This window comes from Rhincodon typus, chromosome 29, assembly GCF_021869965.1.
Source record: "Rhincodon typus isolate 14 chromosome 29, sRhiTyp1.1, whole genome shotgun sequence".
Lineage (NCBI taxonomy): Eukaryota > Metazoa > Chordata > Chondrichthyes > Orectolobiformes > Rhincodontidae > Rhincodon > Rhincodon typus.
Window position 1 is genome coordinate 35293385 of NC_063360.1, and position 16697 is coordinate 35310081.

Genomic DNA, 16697 nt, shown 5'->3' on the forward strand with positions numbered 1-16697 from the left:
TGGTTGCTATGGAGAGGGAGGTCCATGTGGTTGCTATGGAGAGGGGGTCCATGTGTTTGCTATGGGTTAGGGTCTAAAGGGAAGCTGTCATTAGTCGCTACGGGATGATTGTGGTTGCAGTGGGAAATGGGTATCTTGACGCTAAGGGCTCAATATGGTTACTCCAGGAGGGGCTTCCTGTGGGTGGTATGGATTGGGGTCTGTGCTGTTCCTTTTGGGGAAGGGTGTATATGGTCACCATTGATGGCGCTGGGATTAATAGGACTCCAGGTTTAAATGCATAAGAACAATAGAAATAGAAACAGATAAAAACCTCACAACCCCTCACAGAATCACAGAATTAATGCCCATTATGCCTGCACCTGTTCTCTAAATGAGCAAGTCATCTAGTGCCATTCCACTGCATTCTACCCCTAATGCTGCACATTCTTACTTTTCAAATAGCAGCCTAATTCCCTTTTGAAAGCTTTGCTTTGTTTTTTTATTAATCATTCACATGAAGTTTGTGTTGCTGGTTGGCCAGCATTTATTGCCCATCCCTGGTTGCCCCTTAAGAAAGTGGTGGTTAGCTGCCTTCTTGACCGCTGCAGCCCATGTGCTCTAGGTACACTCACAATGCTGTTGGGGAGGGTGTTCCAGAGTTTTGACCCAGCAACAGTGAAGGAATGGCGATATATTTCCAAATCAGGATGGTGGGTGACTTGGCAGGGAAGTTGCAGGTGGTGATGTTCCCATGTGTCTGCTGCCCTTGTCCTTCTAGATGATAGTGGTTATGTGAATGGAGGGTGCTGTCTAAGGAGCCTTGGTGAATTTGTGCAGTGCATCTTGTAGATAGTGCACACTAATTTTGCCGAATGTCAGTGCCAATATGGTGCCAATCAAGTGGGCTGCTTTTTCCTGGATGTTGTCATGCTTCTTGGGTGTTATTGGAGCTGCACTCGTCCAGGCAACCTGATTCTACTGCAATATCAGGCAGCATGTTCCAGGCCCTAACTACTCACTGTCTGAAAGAAGATTTTCTTTCAATCATATCGTTTTTGCTTTTTTGTGTCCTTTCATCCTTTGCTCTTTCACAAATAGAAACATTTTTTACCCCTATCTACTCTGTTTAGACCCCTCATAATTTTAAATACCTTGTTCAGATCCCCTCTTGGCCTTCGTTTTGCAAATCTATTTCCATAACTGAAGTCCTCATTCTGGAGCAATTATTATGAATCTTTTCTGCATTGTCTCCAAAGTCTTCACCCTTCTTAAAGATGGTGTCCAGAACCGGAAACATTACTCCAGCTGAGACCAAAATAGTGTCTTATACAAGTTCAAAACAACCTCTGCTCTGGATTCTACAACTTTATTAATAAAGCCTACAATACTGTATACTTTATTAACCACTCAACCTTTCCTTCCACCTTCAAATCAATTATGTTGCAATACATCCAGGTCTGTCTGCTCCTGCCCCCTTCTTAGAATTGCATTCTTTATTTTATGTTGTTCAGTTTCAACTTTTTCTCTCCTTCCTGCCCCCATATCGTTTGATTGCCTGAGAGACCACAAATCTGCCTATCTCAGCCTTAATATATATTTAATGATGGAGCATCCACAGGATAGTAACATAAACAATCTACTCCTCATCCTGAGATTGGCCACCGATGTTCTAGTCTCCCCAGTCAAGAGGAACAACTTCACAGTGTCTATCCTATCAAGTACCTTCTAAATCTGAACGTTTCAATGAGGTCACCTCTTATTCTAAACTCCAGGGAGTCTAGGTTCAATCCGCAACCATCTCATCCCAGAAACCAATCGAGTGAACTTTTGCTGCATTGCCTTCAAAGCAAGTATAGGCTTGTTTAGATATGGAAATAAAACTGCACTGTGGTCTTACCATAACCCTATACCATCGTAGCAAGACTTCTTTACTCGTGTATCCTAATCCCTTGGAATAATGATCAATGAGTCATTTGTTTTCCTTATTACTTTCTGTCTCTGCATACTAACTGTCCGCATTCCTTGTAGAAGTCCACCTACATCCTCATAAACATCAACAATTACAAGTTTTGCATGTCTTAAAAAATATTTTGCCTTTCACTTTTTATACCAAAGTGAATAACCTTGCACTTTCCCATATTAAACTCCACTTGCAACTTTGTTGCCCACTCACCTGCCCTCTCTCTAACTCCTTACAGCCTCTTTCGGGCAACTTCACAGCTTGCAGTTCCATCTCACTTTGTGCTGCAAAAGGACGTGATTGGCTATGAAGTGCTTTGGGATGTTTTGAGGTCATGAAAGGTGTTATATAAATGCAGACCTTCCTTTATAATTTCTGACAATTTTGTCAAGCCTGAGGTCTTTTGTTTGTCCACAGAGTGAGTTCAGTCCTTAACCGTGATGTGAAGCAATTTGGAAAGAAGTTCTTGTTTGATCGTAATGAGGAGACCTGCTGGAATTCAGATCAGGTAATAATTAGTGATGGCTCGGGAAGAGATGGAATCCCATGGAACTGTTCTACATTGCCTTGTCGATTGTAGTGAACTTAGTTTAGAAAAAAACTTGGATTTTTATGTACCATTTATGAGCTTAGGATATCCCAAACACTTTATAGCCGATCAAGAACTTCTAAAATGCAGTCATTGTTGCAATGTAGGAAAGGTGGCAGCCAATTTGCACATAGGAAGTTCCCACAAACAGCATATTGATAATAATCAAGTAGTTGTTTTCCTGATCTTGATTGAAGGATGAAAATTGGTCAGGACATAGTATAACTGTCCTGTTCTTCTTCATTGTGACTTGAGGGGACAGACTGAGCCTTTGTTTAATGTTTCTTTCGAAAGATGCAAGAAGAATTATATTCAACCGCAATATCTAACTCCATGGCCTAGCTTATCACCCACCCTACTATTATTACCAAGCTAAGGTTTCAACCCTGGTTCAACAGGGAGTGCCAGAGGACATTTCAGGAACATACCTAAAAGGTGTCTTAGTGAAGTTACAACACAAGATTCAACGCATGCCAAACAGGGCAAACAACATGCAATTGACAGCGCTAAGTGATCCCACACAATCAGATCAAAGTTGTGCACTCGTGCCACATCCAATCATGAATCGTGATGAACAATTAAACAACTAGCAGGAAGAGGAGAAAGCTCCACAAATATCCCATTCACATTGATGATGAGCCCAACACAATAGTGCAAAAGACAAAACTGAAGCATTTGTAACTCTCTTTAGCCAGATGTGCCAAGTGGATGATTCAGTGTGGAAAATCACCCAGGTATGTCTTATCCACAAAAAGGGCAGGACAGATCCAATCCAGCCAAATGCTGGCCCATCAGTGTTCTCTCAATCATCTGCGAAATGACGGAAGGGCTCATCAACAGTGCTATCAAGTAACACTAAATCAGCAATAATGTGCTCACTAATGTCTAATTTCAATTCTGCCAGACACACTTAGCTCCTGCCTCATTACAGCTTTGCCCCAAACATGGACAAAAGAGCTGAATCCCAAAGGTGAAATGAGAGTAACTGCCCTTGATATCCAGATAGCATTTAACTGATTGTGGCAAAATTGAATCAGTGTAAATCAGCGGGAAAACTCTCCATTGGGTCGAGTCGTAACCAGCACAAAGGAGGATGGCAATGGTTGTTGGAAGCCCAGGACATCATAGCAGAAGTGCCCCAGTGTACTTTGTCCAATCATCTTCAGCTGCTTCATTAGTGACCTTCCCTCTGCTATAAGCTCAGAAGTGGGGATATTTGCTAATGATGCACAATATTCAGCACCAATTGCAAATCCTTAGATACTGAAGCAACAAAACCTGGACAGTATTCAAGCTTGAACTAATAAGTTGCAAATAACATTTGCACCACAGACTTGCCAGGCAATGGCCATCTACAGCAAGAAACCATTAAACCATTCCATGGCATTACATCACTGAATCACCACAATCAACATCCCGGCTGTTACCATCAAACAGAAACAGAACTGGACCAGCTATATATAAATGCCATACAATTTTAAATATTCTACATACAAGAGCAAGTCAGAGACTGGGAGTTACGAGGTGAGTAACTTGCCTCCTGACTCTCCAAAGTCTGTCCACTCACTACAAAGCATAAGTCAGGAGTATGAATACTCCTATTGTCTGGATGAGTGCAACTCCAACAATTCCTTCACGATCTGCGCACTATGACAGCAGTGTGTTCCGTGTACCAGATGCATCTTCTAAACTCATGGTGTCTGCCATCTGGAACAAAAAGGGTAGCAGACGCAAAGGAACGTTGCCATCTCTAAGTTCTTCAAGACAAACACTGGCCTGACGTGAGACTGTATTGCTGTTCCTTCCCTGTCACTGAACAAAATGCTAACAGGTTTACTGCACCAAGTGGACTATAGGCTCACCATCTTCTCAAGGGCAATTAGAGATGAGCAATAAATGTTGGCTGAGTCATTGACAACCACATCCCATTAAAATAAAACCGAGCAGCACTTCCTGCTATGCATGTTGAGCTCAGAGCTGTTGGGAGAACCAAAGTGAATCTCTCTGATGCTGTGTTTTATCATACTTGCACAACTCCTTAGAACAGAGAATTAGGGGACAGTTGACAAAGGCGTTCAAAATTACAAAGAATATTGAAAGAACAAATAAAGGAAGGCAGTTTTCAATGGAAGGAGATCCAGTATACAGAGTGCACATACATTCGAGTTAATTAGCAAAATAACCTAAGCAGAGGTGACGAGAATTTAATTTCTAACGTGAGTTATTGTGATTCGGAATGTACTGTCCGAAGAAGTGTTAAAAGCAACTTCAGTGGTGAAATTTGGAAAGAAATTGGACATGTATTATTGAAAAAGATAGAAAGATTGAATGTCTGTTGGGAAAGTGTAGATCAGTGGGACTATTTGGTTGGTAATTCTTTCAACATACCAACACAGCCCTATTCAGCCAAACTGCTACCTTCACTATGATTTATTCCGAAGCTTGATCAGTGCTCGTTGCAACTTCAGTGGCAGCCACTGAGAGGCACAAGAGAGCAACCAAGCTTCCACCCACATCAGGTCTTAACTGAAGCATGTCGTCAGTGATCACACTGTAAGTAAAATAACAGAAAATGCAGAGCAGGCCAGGCAGACTCGAAAGATAAAAGGCAGGTTCATATTTTTAGCTGAGCCAATTTTCCTCAAAGTCAAAATTGAAAAATAAATGGCAAGAGAGCAACAGAATTTTTTTTCAGGTTTTTGAACCAAATTGTTACGTTTCTTCAAAGTTTCATATGCCTGTCCAAACTGTGGCTCATATTTGGCACCCACACACATCACTTGTTTTATTTTTCCTTTTCTGCTTTGTTCTGTTTTGAATTTAATTAGCCCTGGAACAATTAGAAAGAGCAGTCTGTTCTTCTACTAAGTGTCAAATCCCAACCCAACAGCCAAGATTTGTAAGAACTGCCGATGCTGGAGTCAGAGATAACACAGTGTGGAGCTGGATGAACACAGCAGGCCAGACAGCATCAGGGGAGCAGGAAAGTTGATGTTTTGGGTCAGGACCCTTCTTCAGAAATCCTGAATTTCTGAAGAAGATTCCCAACCTGAAACATCAACTTTCCTGCTTTGATGCTGCATGGCCTGCTGTGTTCCTCCAGTTCCACGCTGTTACCCAAGATTTGTTGGTGTGAATAAGTTTGTATGTTTGATAACTAAAGGATTGATGTGCAATATAAGGTACGGTACACACCTGAGCAACCTAGGACAGCACAACTCTGAACACTCCTACAATATGTATTGGCGCGGGAGGGGATACCGAGAAGGCTCATTAGGTTGATTCTGGAGTTGAGAGGTTTGGCGTATGAGGAGAGATTGAATATGCTAGGACTGTACTCATTGGAATTGGAAGAATGAAGAGGGATCTTATAGACACATATAAAATGATGAAGAGAGTCGATAAGATAGAAGCCGGGAGGTTGTTTCCACTGGTGGGTGAAAACAGAACTAGGGGCCATAGCTCAAAATAAGGGGAAGCGGAGTTAGCAGAGTTGAGGAAGAACTTCATCTCCTAAAGAGTGGTGAATCTGTGGAATTCCCTACCCAGTGGAGCAGTTGAGGCTACTTCATTGAATTTTTTTTAAGGATTATTTTTAAACAGTAAAGGAATTAAGGGTTATGGTGAGTGGGTAGTTAAGTGGAGCTGATTCCATGATCTTATAGAGTGGGGGAGCAGGCTCAATGGGCCAGATGGCCTACTCCTGCTCCTGTTTCTTATGTTCTTATGACTTTGCAGACAGAGCTTAACTCAATAAACCCAAGGACCACACCTTCATCCCTTTATTAAACATCTATTGTTTTTAAAAAAATTAATTTATTCAGGGAATGTTGGGTGTTGCAAGTAGAATCAGCATTTATTCCCCCTCTTTGTCACCCTTGATAAGGTACTGGTGAGCCACTGAAGTCTGTGTCGTGAAGGAGCTTCCCCACAGTGTTGTTAGGTAAAGAATTCCAAGATTTTATTCAACAATAGTGAAGGAGTGGCAGTACATGTCCAAGTTAGGAATTGTATAAGTTTTAGCATTGCCTCTCTGTCTGCCTTCCTCCACTGAATCCTGACTGTGTCAACCTATTATGAATTGAAGCTCAAGGATGGATGGGGCATCAAGTCCACATATTTGTTTAAAGCTGTTTTCCCCCTAGCTATCTTACTTTGCTTCATTTGGAAGAGTTACTACATGTAGTGTCAACCGTTGCCTCAGTAGCTATTCTCAGGAGTTTGCAGAACCAAGTTACACTCCAGAAGCTTCTGTTCATGTCTAGTTTGACTTTAATGTGTGGTACTGAGGGCGTGCTGCACTGTAGAGGTGCTATCCTTTGAAAGAGATGTTAATCTGCGATCCTGTAAAAGATCCCTCAGCAATGTTGGAAGAATAATTTTCTATCCAACATCAGCTACTGAACCAGTATGACTAAAAACAGATTATCTGCAACACATAAATATAGGAGGAGTAAGCCACTCAGCCCCTTAAGCCTACCCCGCCATTCAACAAAATCCCGGCAAATCTGATTACTCCACATTCCACCACACCCCTGATAACCTTTAACCCCACTGCTTATATCAAGAATATTTCTCTCTCTCCCCTAAAAGACTCAACACTCTGCTTCAGCCACTTCTTGAGAAAGAGAGTTTCAAACCGTCTCAGCCTACTGTGAGGGAAGAAAAAATCTCATTTCGCTGATTTTTGCATTGCTGTTTGTGGTGACATGTCGGACCCAAATTGCCTGAGATAATCTCTTAGGTTTCAACACTGTAAAATTATTTAATTTGCTGTGAAATACTTTGGGACATCCTGAAAACACAAAAGACACAATAGAAATGTAAGTCTTTCTTTAACTGATACATTTCCAGTTTGTTCTCTACCAGCTCTGCACTATTAGCTTACATTGCTCCTTCAGACTCAAACTGACCCACCATGCATTTGTGGTTATTTTCAGTAATCCTTTCTGTGTTTTATCTCCCCATGACACAGGGCCCCTCCCAGTGGGTGCTGCTCGAGTTCCCTCAGACAGTAAGGGTGACTGAATTACAGCTGCAGTTCCAAGGTGGATTCGCAGGCAGAGCATGCAGACTCGAAGGTAAATTCAGGCTGACTCATAAATAGCCACATCCCAGTCTCTCACAACTTTGAGAATCTCACACGGCCTGTTTTCTGTCATCGGCTCATAACCTCACATCATGGTATGGGGCCCTGGACAGGGAGTGGTAGCAATAACGCCAGTTCACCTTTTCCTTCGATCCACCTGCATTTCTAACTCCGAGTCTCTGAAGCCCAGTAGGATCCTCTGTCTATATCCTGACTCAGATCAGATATCTCAGTAGATCGATCCTTGGATTATCATGGGTATTGTTCTTTTGAAAAATCAGGATTGAGATCAAAGGGGCAGAAAATTCAGGTTATGATCTGGAAGCAGATTCAGTAGTAACTTTTCGGAATGTAAATCAAATAAATACTTGATATGGCAAAATTTACACAACATCGGGGAAAGAACAGTGTGGTAATTGGATAGGATTTTCAAAGAATTGGAAAAGATATAACAAATAAATGGCCTCCTCCTGTGCTGAGTCATTCTGTAGATGTGCACAGCTTGGTATTTAGTTTGAATTTTCTGAGGAAATTTGTCGCAGAAACGCAGAGGTTTCTTTGTTGACAGCATATCCTGGAACTTGCTGCCCATGACGTGCAGTAGGTGTTGTCGACATGGATTTTAGTAAGGCATTTGACAAGGTCACACCTGGCAGACTGGTCAAAAAAGTGAAAGCTGATGGCATTCAGGGTAATGTGTTGAATTGGATCCCAAGTTGGCTTAGAAACAGGAAACAAAGAGTGATGGTCGACGGCTGCCCTTGCAAATGTAAAACTGTTTCAAGTGGTTGTCTGCAGGGTCTGGTGTTGGGACTGGTGCTGTTTGTTTTATTCATTAATGATTTGGATTTGGACTTGAACTTGGGGGTCGCAATTGGGAAATTTGCAGTCGACACAAAAACTGGCCGTGTAGTGTAGAGGATATCTGTAAGCTTCAAAATTATATAAATGAATTGGCAGAGTGAGCAGGAAAGTGGCGGATGGAGTTCAACTCTGCTAAGTGTGAGTTAATGCATTTAGGGAGGGCAAATATTAAAAGGGAATACACAATAAGTGGGAATATACTGAGAGGGGTAGATAAGTGAGAGATCTTGGAGTAAAAATGCACTGGTCCCTAAAGGTAGCAGTACAGGTAGATAAGGTTTTGAAGAAGGCATATGGAACACTCTCCTTCATTGGCAGAAGTAGAGAATACAAAAGTAAAGATATAACGATGAGGAGAGATAACAAGGTGTAGAGCTGGATGAACGCAGCAGGCCTTGTTATCACAGATTGATAACACCTTGTTATCTCAGATTCTCCAGCATCTGCAGTTCCTACTATCTCATATAACGATGAAACTGGATAAGACACTGGGGAGTCCATAACTGGAGTATTGTGTACAATTCTGGTCACTACATTGGAGGAAGGATATAATTGTTTTGGAGATAGTGCAGAGAAGATTTCCTAGAATGTTGCCAGGACTGGAGGATTGTAGCTATGAGGAGAGATTGGAGAGGTTGGGATTGTTTTCCTTGGAACAGAGAAGGCTGAGAGGTGACATGATTGAGGTGTGCAAAATTGTGAGGGGTGGAGATGGAGTAGACAGGAGGAACCTGTCAGAGAGTTCTCATCCCTTGGGAGAGAGTTCAAAAACCAGAGGTCATAAAGTCAAGCTAGGTGGCGGAGGATTAGCGGAGATGTGAGGAAAACATTTTTATGCAGAGGGTGATGAGTGTCTGGAATTTGCTGTTTTGAGTTGGTGGTAGTGGCAGAGACCCTAATTATTTTCTTAAAAAAGTACCTGGACCTGCAGCTTAAGCACTGTAAGCTGCAGGGGTATGGGTTGCGTGCAGGAAGATGAGATTAAAAAGGGCATCTAGATATGTTTTGGTTGGTATGGATAAGATGGGCTGAATAGCCCCTGCTGTGCTGCATCATTTCTATGGTTCTGTGAGGGTGGTGCAAATGGAAACAATCAAATTTTGAAGGTAAATTAGAGAGGAACTTGAAGGAAACAAATTTACTGGCCTACAGGGATCCTGTGGTGGTGATGGAACTGACTGGATTGCTCTATAGGCAGCAGATATAGTCTGAATGGGCAGAATGGCTTTGTTCTACCGATCAATTACATCACAGACCTGCAAGTTCAAAAAGAGTGTTGAAAGGGAGATTGGCTGTCACACTTTGTACACCTAATGCCTTTAAGCAAGAAAAATGTCCCTTTCCACAGAACCTTACACATGCACCTGAGAACACAGACATGGCTTTGTTTTAATATCTTTTTAATGAACTGTTGCTCATGATCACCTTGAATATGCCAACTGCACCATTGGAAGAGGCCAGATCTTAAACGTTTGGAAGGGAGGTATTCGTGAAATAACTCCATGAAGGCCTGTATCCCGTCACCAAGTCATCCTTTATTTACATGTGCATGGTACATGACACTGACCAGCAAGCACAGAGCCAACTTCTGGACGGGGCAGAACTCCTGACACTCCAGTTTATAAGTCAGCCAGGGCTCCCTGATTGGACCAGGTTAGCAGCCCCAATCAGGGAACTCATATTCTATGAGGTCTGCCTGGCTAACCTCGTTATAATCACTACAGTTAGATTGGAGTCTGTTGCGTTCATCTATTTTGTACAAATTAGAAACAGCCAGATATTGTAATTGGAAATCTAGGATCCCTGTCCTTTTACTCGAGTGCAGGAACATCCAGTGTTTTAATGCTGAGTTATGTATCACAAAGTTTTAGACACTGCATATGGTATTAGAATTCTCAACACCTTTAATTTGATTTGATTTATTGTAGTCACATGTATCTAAGTACAGTGAAAAGTATCCACTGAGCAAGTTGTTGAAAATGTCAAGGTGCTAAAAGCACTTACATGACACTTTACATGAATGTCTCTAAGTATTTTAAAGCCAATTGAAATGGTTCTTGAAGTTTAGTCACTTATAATGTAGGAAATGCACCAAGCAAATTCTGACAAACAGCAATGTGATAATGGCCAGGCACTTGTTTTAATACTGATTGAGAGATAAATAATGGCCAGGGCACCAAGAATACCTCCCTTGCTCTTTTGAGAATAACTGCCAACAGAGCAGGCAGGTGGGAGTTCTTTTTTAATGTCTCATCTGAAAGACATCACTTCTCAAAGTGTAGTGATCAAGACTTCTCCAGAGTGTCAACCTAAAAAATTTGTTTATGCTGTAAAACTGAATAATGTTACAGTTTTCCATGGTTTTACTCATATTGCAACTAGCTCCATGACTAAACTTACATGTCTTTTGTTTCTTAGGTGGAAGAAAGGGATCCAATTTGGTGAAAATAGCTGATTTCTACCCTGAAGACACAAACTGCTTACAGATATCCTTCAGAGACTTTGAGACAGTAATAGGTTCTTTCGCAATGCTGTTGTGTTGGATCTGTCTGTGTTATGATCTTACAATATGTGAGGACCAAGACTGTCTCAGGAAGTATAAGCATCATTATTTCTAAATTGGGTTACTCGGTGAGATGCCTTGCGAGTGTGAATAAGAACTTAAGAAGTGGGAGGCCTTACGGTCCTTCGAGACTGCTCCAATACTCAGTAAGATCATGACTGTTCATCTACCTCAAGTCCGCCTTCCCTGGCATTCCCCATATCTTTAGATGTTCTGGGTATCCAGAAATCAACTAATCCAAGCCTTAAGTGCATCTACCACTGAATATCCGCAGCTCTCTGGGATAAAGAATTATAAAGATTCACAAGCCTTCCAGTAAAGAGATTTCTCCTCATTTTAATCTGAATGTGGGGCACCATGGGTGATTCTAAAATACTGGATCATGCCTTTGTCCACTTGTCCATCCGCTGAGCCCCAGGAATGCCTTTTAATTAATGAATATTTACTTTTTATGAATATAGGAAGCCATTTCTCTAAATTATACTACAAATAAATTATATTTTTCTTCCTGACTAACAACACATTTGCTGGAAAAGCTCAGCAGGTCTGGCAGCATCTGTGAAGAAAAAATCAGAGTTAACGTTTCGGGTCCGGTGACCCTTCCTCAGAACGGAAGGATCACTGGACCCGAAGTATTAACTTTGATTTTTTCTTCACAGATGCTGCCAGACCTGCTGAGCTTTTCCAGCAACTTTGTTGTTTTTCCTGATTTACAGCATCCATAGTTCTTTCGGTTTTTATATTTTTCTTCCTTATCTGTGACCCACAGATTCTCCATCCATGAGGAATCCATTGCTGATAAATTAAAAATTATTTTTGAGGAAAGCACAGACTTCTTTGGAAGAATTGTCATCTATCATCTTGATGTTCTTGGTGAAAAATTATCATAATGTATCTGATTACTCTCGCTGCCTGGAGAACTAGAAACCAGCTGGAACTGGGAATTCCCAAACACCCCGTTAGTGCCTCATGATACGCAATCTCTAACATGATGCATTCCCTGGTTTCCACTAATTCAGCCTGAAACTTGCCTTGGATCAGTGAGAAGGGACTGAAGAACTTTATATTAGACAACTACAGGAAACATGTCTCAATCACTGGTATTTAAAATATAAATTAGGACACATTATTGTTACAAGTCATCACCTGATTTTTTGTTTGTTTTTGGAATCCAATGATCAGTATTCTATAAGCAGATATCCTGAGCAACATTAAGGAAATCCTGAGGTTTGTTTTGCTTTTGGATGTAGACCATTGGCCAAGAGGCTGGAGAACTCCCATACAGACAAACACTTTGTTTCTTCAAATTGCAAAGCAAGGCAGGTGGCTATCTTGATTATCTTTTCAGACAAAGTCCATTTTTAATTCTTTCAGATTGAAGAGTTGGTTTTCTTTTAACCTTTCCTCATAGCTCTATTCCCTGACAGTAGGGATTAAACATCTGGCTATTTGCATTATAACTACTCAACTCGCAATGAATTCTGTTAGTAAAATAGAGTTGATCTGTTTATTAAGACAATTTATATTTCTAGTGACATACCTTGGGATCGGTTTGAGGCTAATTGCTGCTAGACACATTCAGAGATCGTCTGGAGATCAATTGCTGCTAGGCCTCTGCAGGGGTCAGTGAGGAGCTTAAATGTTCTGAGGCATGTCCAAGAGCCACCATTGTCCAAGAGCTCTCTGGTCAATTGCAAGACCCATCAGACTACTGCTGAGTTCTTAGAGACATGAGCACCTATGTGTTTTCATCAGTTCAGACTTCTCAACACAGGTAATGTTGTTACAACTGTTAAGTCCGGAGCATTATCTGAGCCTTAGTTCTTGTTTCAATTGGTAGCCCTCTCAGTGGAGTTAGAAGGTCGTGGGCTGAAGCCCCATTCACAAGATGGAGGCAATAGAATACAGGCTGCCTGGGCTGAGAAAGTGCTGAATTATTAGAGAGGACAATCTGACTGACCAGATGAGGCGTTAACTAAAGCCCTGTTGTTCAATTGGGTGGTATTTTAAGAAGAACAAGGAGAGCAATGGACACTTACCAACAGAATTAGAACATAATTGACAATTATTTCGTTACTGTGGGTGAGATCTTACTGTGTACAAATTGGCTCCTGCTTTTGCTTGTGCAACAACAATATCTGTGAACCACTTTGGAATATTCTGGTATTGTGAAAGGTGCTAGATGAGTGTTTGAAAGAGTGCAATTGTAATGTTACTAGACTAGTATTCCAGAGATGGGACACTAATGATCTAGAGACCCGGTCAAATCCAACAACAGCAGCTAAGAAAATTAAATTCAACAAGTAAGTTAAATTTGTAATAAAATAAGTAATGCTAATCATTTCAGATTATTGCAAAAAATATATTTAGGGAAGGAAATCAACCATCCTTGCCCAGTCTGCGCTAAGTGTGACTCCAGACTGCCAGATGTAGTTGACTATTGACTGCTCTCTGAAACAGCCAAGCAAGCCCCTCAATTGGTACCAGGGATTCACAATAAATACTCAGCTTGCCAACGATACCTTTAGGCTGTGAATGTATGAAACAAAAATAGATCTTTGTTTGACCTTTTGATACTGATGATAATTGACTGCAAACTTTAAAAAAATACAAGTCAGGTATCTGGAAAAAAAAACTTTATTTTTTTTTACAAAATTAATGTCTTTACACTTTGGAGATGTACAGGCAATCCATTCCCAAACAAACCCCCAGACTAACTTGTAAAGTTTAGTCAGATACCAGTGCTGATTTAAAGAGCAGTTTGCTGAAATAGTCACAATTACATCAGTAACCAGCCCACTCGTTTGGTTTGCCATTCATTAGAAACCATCTTTCAGTTGTTTTCTATGATCTTACTGTGTGTTGAATTTATTTTGGACATGATATAGGATGGAGTGGGCCTCAACAGCCTGTGCTGCTTCAAATGAGCTTCTTGCTGCAGAGTTCATGTAGTCTGTAGAGCAGAAAGAGAGCCTTGACTAGTGTTTGTTTACTGGCTGCATTTCACCCTGAGGCTGGTTCCATTGCTTCCACCTTCATGATCACTCTTTGTTGTTCTGAAGTAGCTTCAATACATGGTTTTCGATTGCTTGTTGGACTAAAACACAAATAAGAAAAGGATGTTTTTTTCAAAAATCATGGATAAGAACACTTACCTAGCAGTGTGCTTACATTGAGAGTATTCAAGACAGTACATCTTTGAAAATCAAAAGGGGCTGCACCCTGGCTCAGTGGTTAGCACTGTTGCCTCAGCGCCAGGGACCTGGGTTTGATTCCAGACTCGGGCGACTGTCTATGCAGAGTTTGCATGTTTTCCCCACATCTGTGTGGGTTTCCTCCCACAGTCCAAAAATGTGCAGGTTAGGTGGATCGGCCATTGTATAAACCCCATGCAAGGTTATGGAGGAGGGTCTGGGTGGGATGGTCTTTGGATGGTTTGTGTAGGCCTAATGGGGTGAATGACCTCTTGCTGCACCGTAGGAATTCTTGAAGAGATGAGGATAAAATAAGAGAAGAAAATGAAGTTGTGGTGGACAATCGTCCATGATCTTATTGAATGATCAAACAAGTTCAAGGCACTAAACTGCATACTCCTATTTGCTATGTTCTTATGCTTTCCCTTTCCCCTGTCCTTCCTCCTCCCCTCTCTTTCTTAGAGAACTGATATAGGAACAGAAGTAGACCATTCAGCCCCTTAGCAATAAATAGCCATTCACTTCGATCAAGTCTGATTTGTTTCTTAACTCCATGGGTTGCCCACCTTGGGTATCTTTGCTGAACAAAAACCCATCATCCTCAGTTTTGACATTTTCCAACTGAACCCCAGCCACTAGAGTACATTGGGCAAAGAGAGTTCTGGCATAAATGGTAACACATGTTCAAGCTGGACACCAGGCCCGGCGTCAACTGCCAAGCGATTCTCACAAGTGACCAATGTGTAAGTCTTGGCATTTGATGACAGTTATTGATTCGTGCCCAACTCATTTTAGCCCTAACGTGCTCTCACCTCACACACGTCCCTCCCAAAACAGGATAGCAAGCAAATGGTAGAATTCCTGGCTGATTCCTTTTCAACTGCACCATTGGTGGGGCATCCCAGCTGAGGGGAAAGTTAAGAAACTCCCATTTCAAACCATCTCAAGTGCAGCCCTCACTATTGGACAGTGAATAGCCCTGTACGTAGAGCGTAAGTCTTCCAGAGAGAGAGGGAAGAAAATTTGAGGCAGGGGGGCGTGTCAAAGAGCTGAAAGGAATGGTGAGTCTTGCCTTTTTTAAAGCCCAGGGCCACAGCCAGATCCATAGGGCTGTAACCAGAGTCTGCCTCCATTGTTAAATCTGCACCTTTGGCTGTAGATAAAAAAAACAAAACAAATATCAAAGTCGACATCTAAATAAATATGCAGTTTTGGTATAATTCCCCGTAGAAGTGAGACTTTTCTTGAGTCTACATAGAATTAAGATTATGAATGGAATTGACACATTGATTTCTTTGCTAAAGGATTTATATTCCAGGGAACTGGAGTTAATAGTCAAAAACCACCCAAAGAGACATTTTCCTGATTTTTTTTTTTTAAAAACACAGTTGTTCATGATTTATCTTCTGTTGTTTGCAACAATAACCCACAGATTAATTTTCAGTTCTGGAGATACCAGGGCATCCTGGAACGCCTTTCCCAAGCAAACAGTCTATTTCTCCTCCAAGTTTCTGTGCCCTCACTGTTCCTTTCCCTGACCACTTGTGGCAGAATATTCAAGCATCTTGGACTGATTCTGGTGGTGTGTATTAGCAATGTCACTTGGTTAGTAATCCAAAGGCCCAGGCTGATGCTGTGGGGCCAGGAATTAGAATCTCACTACAGAAACCTGATGGAATTTAAATTCAACCTCAGCGAATAGGCTAGGACTTTTCTCAATAAAACGTAGGAGGTTGAGGGGTGAGCTTATAGACATTTATAAAATCATGAGGGGTATTCATAAGGTCATTTCCCTAAGGTGGGGGTTTCAAAAGTAGACGGCATATTTTAAAGGTGAGCGGAGAAAGTTTCGATGAAGCCCAGCGCGGACTCCTGGCGCTGAGGTGAAGCCTAGCGCGGACTCCCTACTTTAGAAGGACTGTAATACTGAACTTTTACCTTTATTTCTTTATTTTTCCAATTTATACCAAGATTTTGTACCAAGGTATCTTTGCACCTTGCTTTATAAGAACTGTAATGCTGATCTTGTAACTATTATTTTCATCTTTCTAATTTATACCTAAGATTTTGTACCTAGGTATCATTTTGCTGGAAATGGCGACTTTGTACACTTTTCACTTTTCATGTATTCCTGTACTTGAGTAAATGTGACAATAAACTTAATTCTAATTCTAAGATACAAAAGGGACCTAAGGGGCAACTTTTTCATGGAGAGGGTGGTTCATGTGTGGAATAAACTGCAACAGGAAGTGGTAGCTGCAGGTACAGTTGCAACATTTAAAAGATGTTTGGACAGGTACATGAGTAGGAAGGGTTTAGACAGATATGGGCCAAATACAGGGCAAGTGGGACTCGTTTGGTTTGGGAAACTTGGTCAGCATAGACGAGTTGGACCGTGCTATATGATTGTATGACTCTATCATCAATTGGTTCACCTCTCGAGAAGGAAATCTTGG

The 16697-nt window shown here is 41.3% G+C and overlaps 2 protein-coding genes across 5 annotated transcripts in view; one reads left to right on the forward strand and one right to left on the reverse strand.

Moving 5' to 3' along the window:
- Positions 1 to 13673, forward strand: part of LOC109927678 (nuclear receptor 2C2-associated protein) — a 14098-nt gene extending 425 nt beyond the window's left edge. Inside the window, exons 2-5 of the mRNA XM_020527663.2 lie at positions 2360 to 2450; positions 7507 to 7612; positions 10903 to 10970; positions 11815 to 13673. Coding sequence (XP_020383252.1) covers positions 2360 to 2450; positions 7507 to 7612; positions 10903 to 10970; positions 11815 to 11937 — 388 coding nt within the window. The 3' untranslated portion in view covers positions 11938 to 13673. The remainder of the gene's footprint in view (positions 1 to 2359; positions 2451 to 7506; positions 7613 to 10902; positions 10971 to 11814) is intronic.
- rfxank (regulatory factor X-associated ankyrin-containing protein) overlaps positions 13667 to 16697 on the reverse strand; it is a 17872-nt gene continuing 14841 nt past the window's right edge. For 2 of the 4 annotated variants that reach the window (XM_048614130.1, XM_020527659.2), the window contains 2 exons: positions 15314 to 15394; positions 13667 to 14144 (listed from right to left, as the gene is read on the reverse strand). In XM_048614130.1, the coding sequence (XP_048470087.1) occupies positions 14089 to 14144; positions 15314 to 15394 (137 nt within the window). In that variant the 3' untranslated portion in view covers positions 13667 to 14088. Of the gene's footprint in view, positions 15395 to 16697 lie in introns of all 4 variants that reach the window. The other 2 variants (XM_048614129.1, XM_048614128.1) reach the window with 1 other exon arrangement.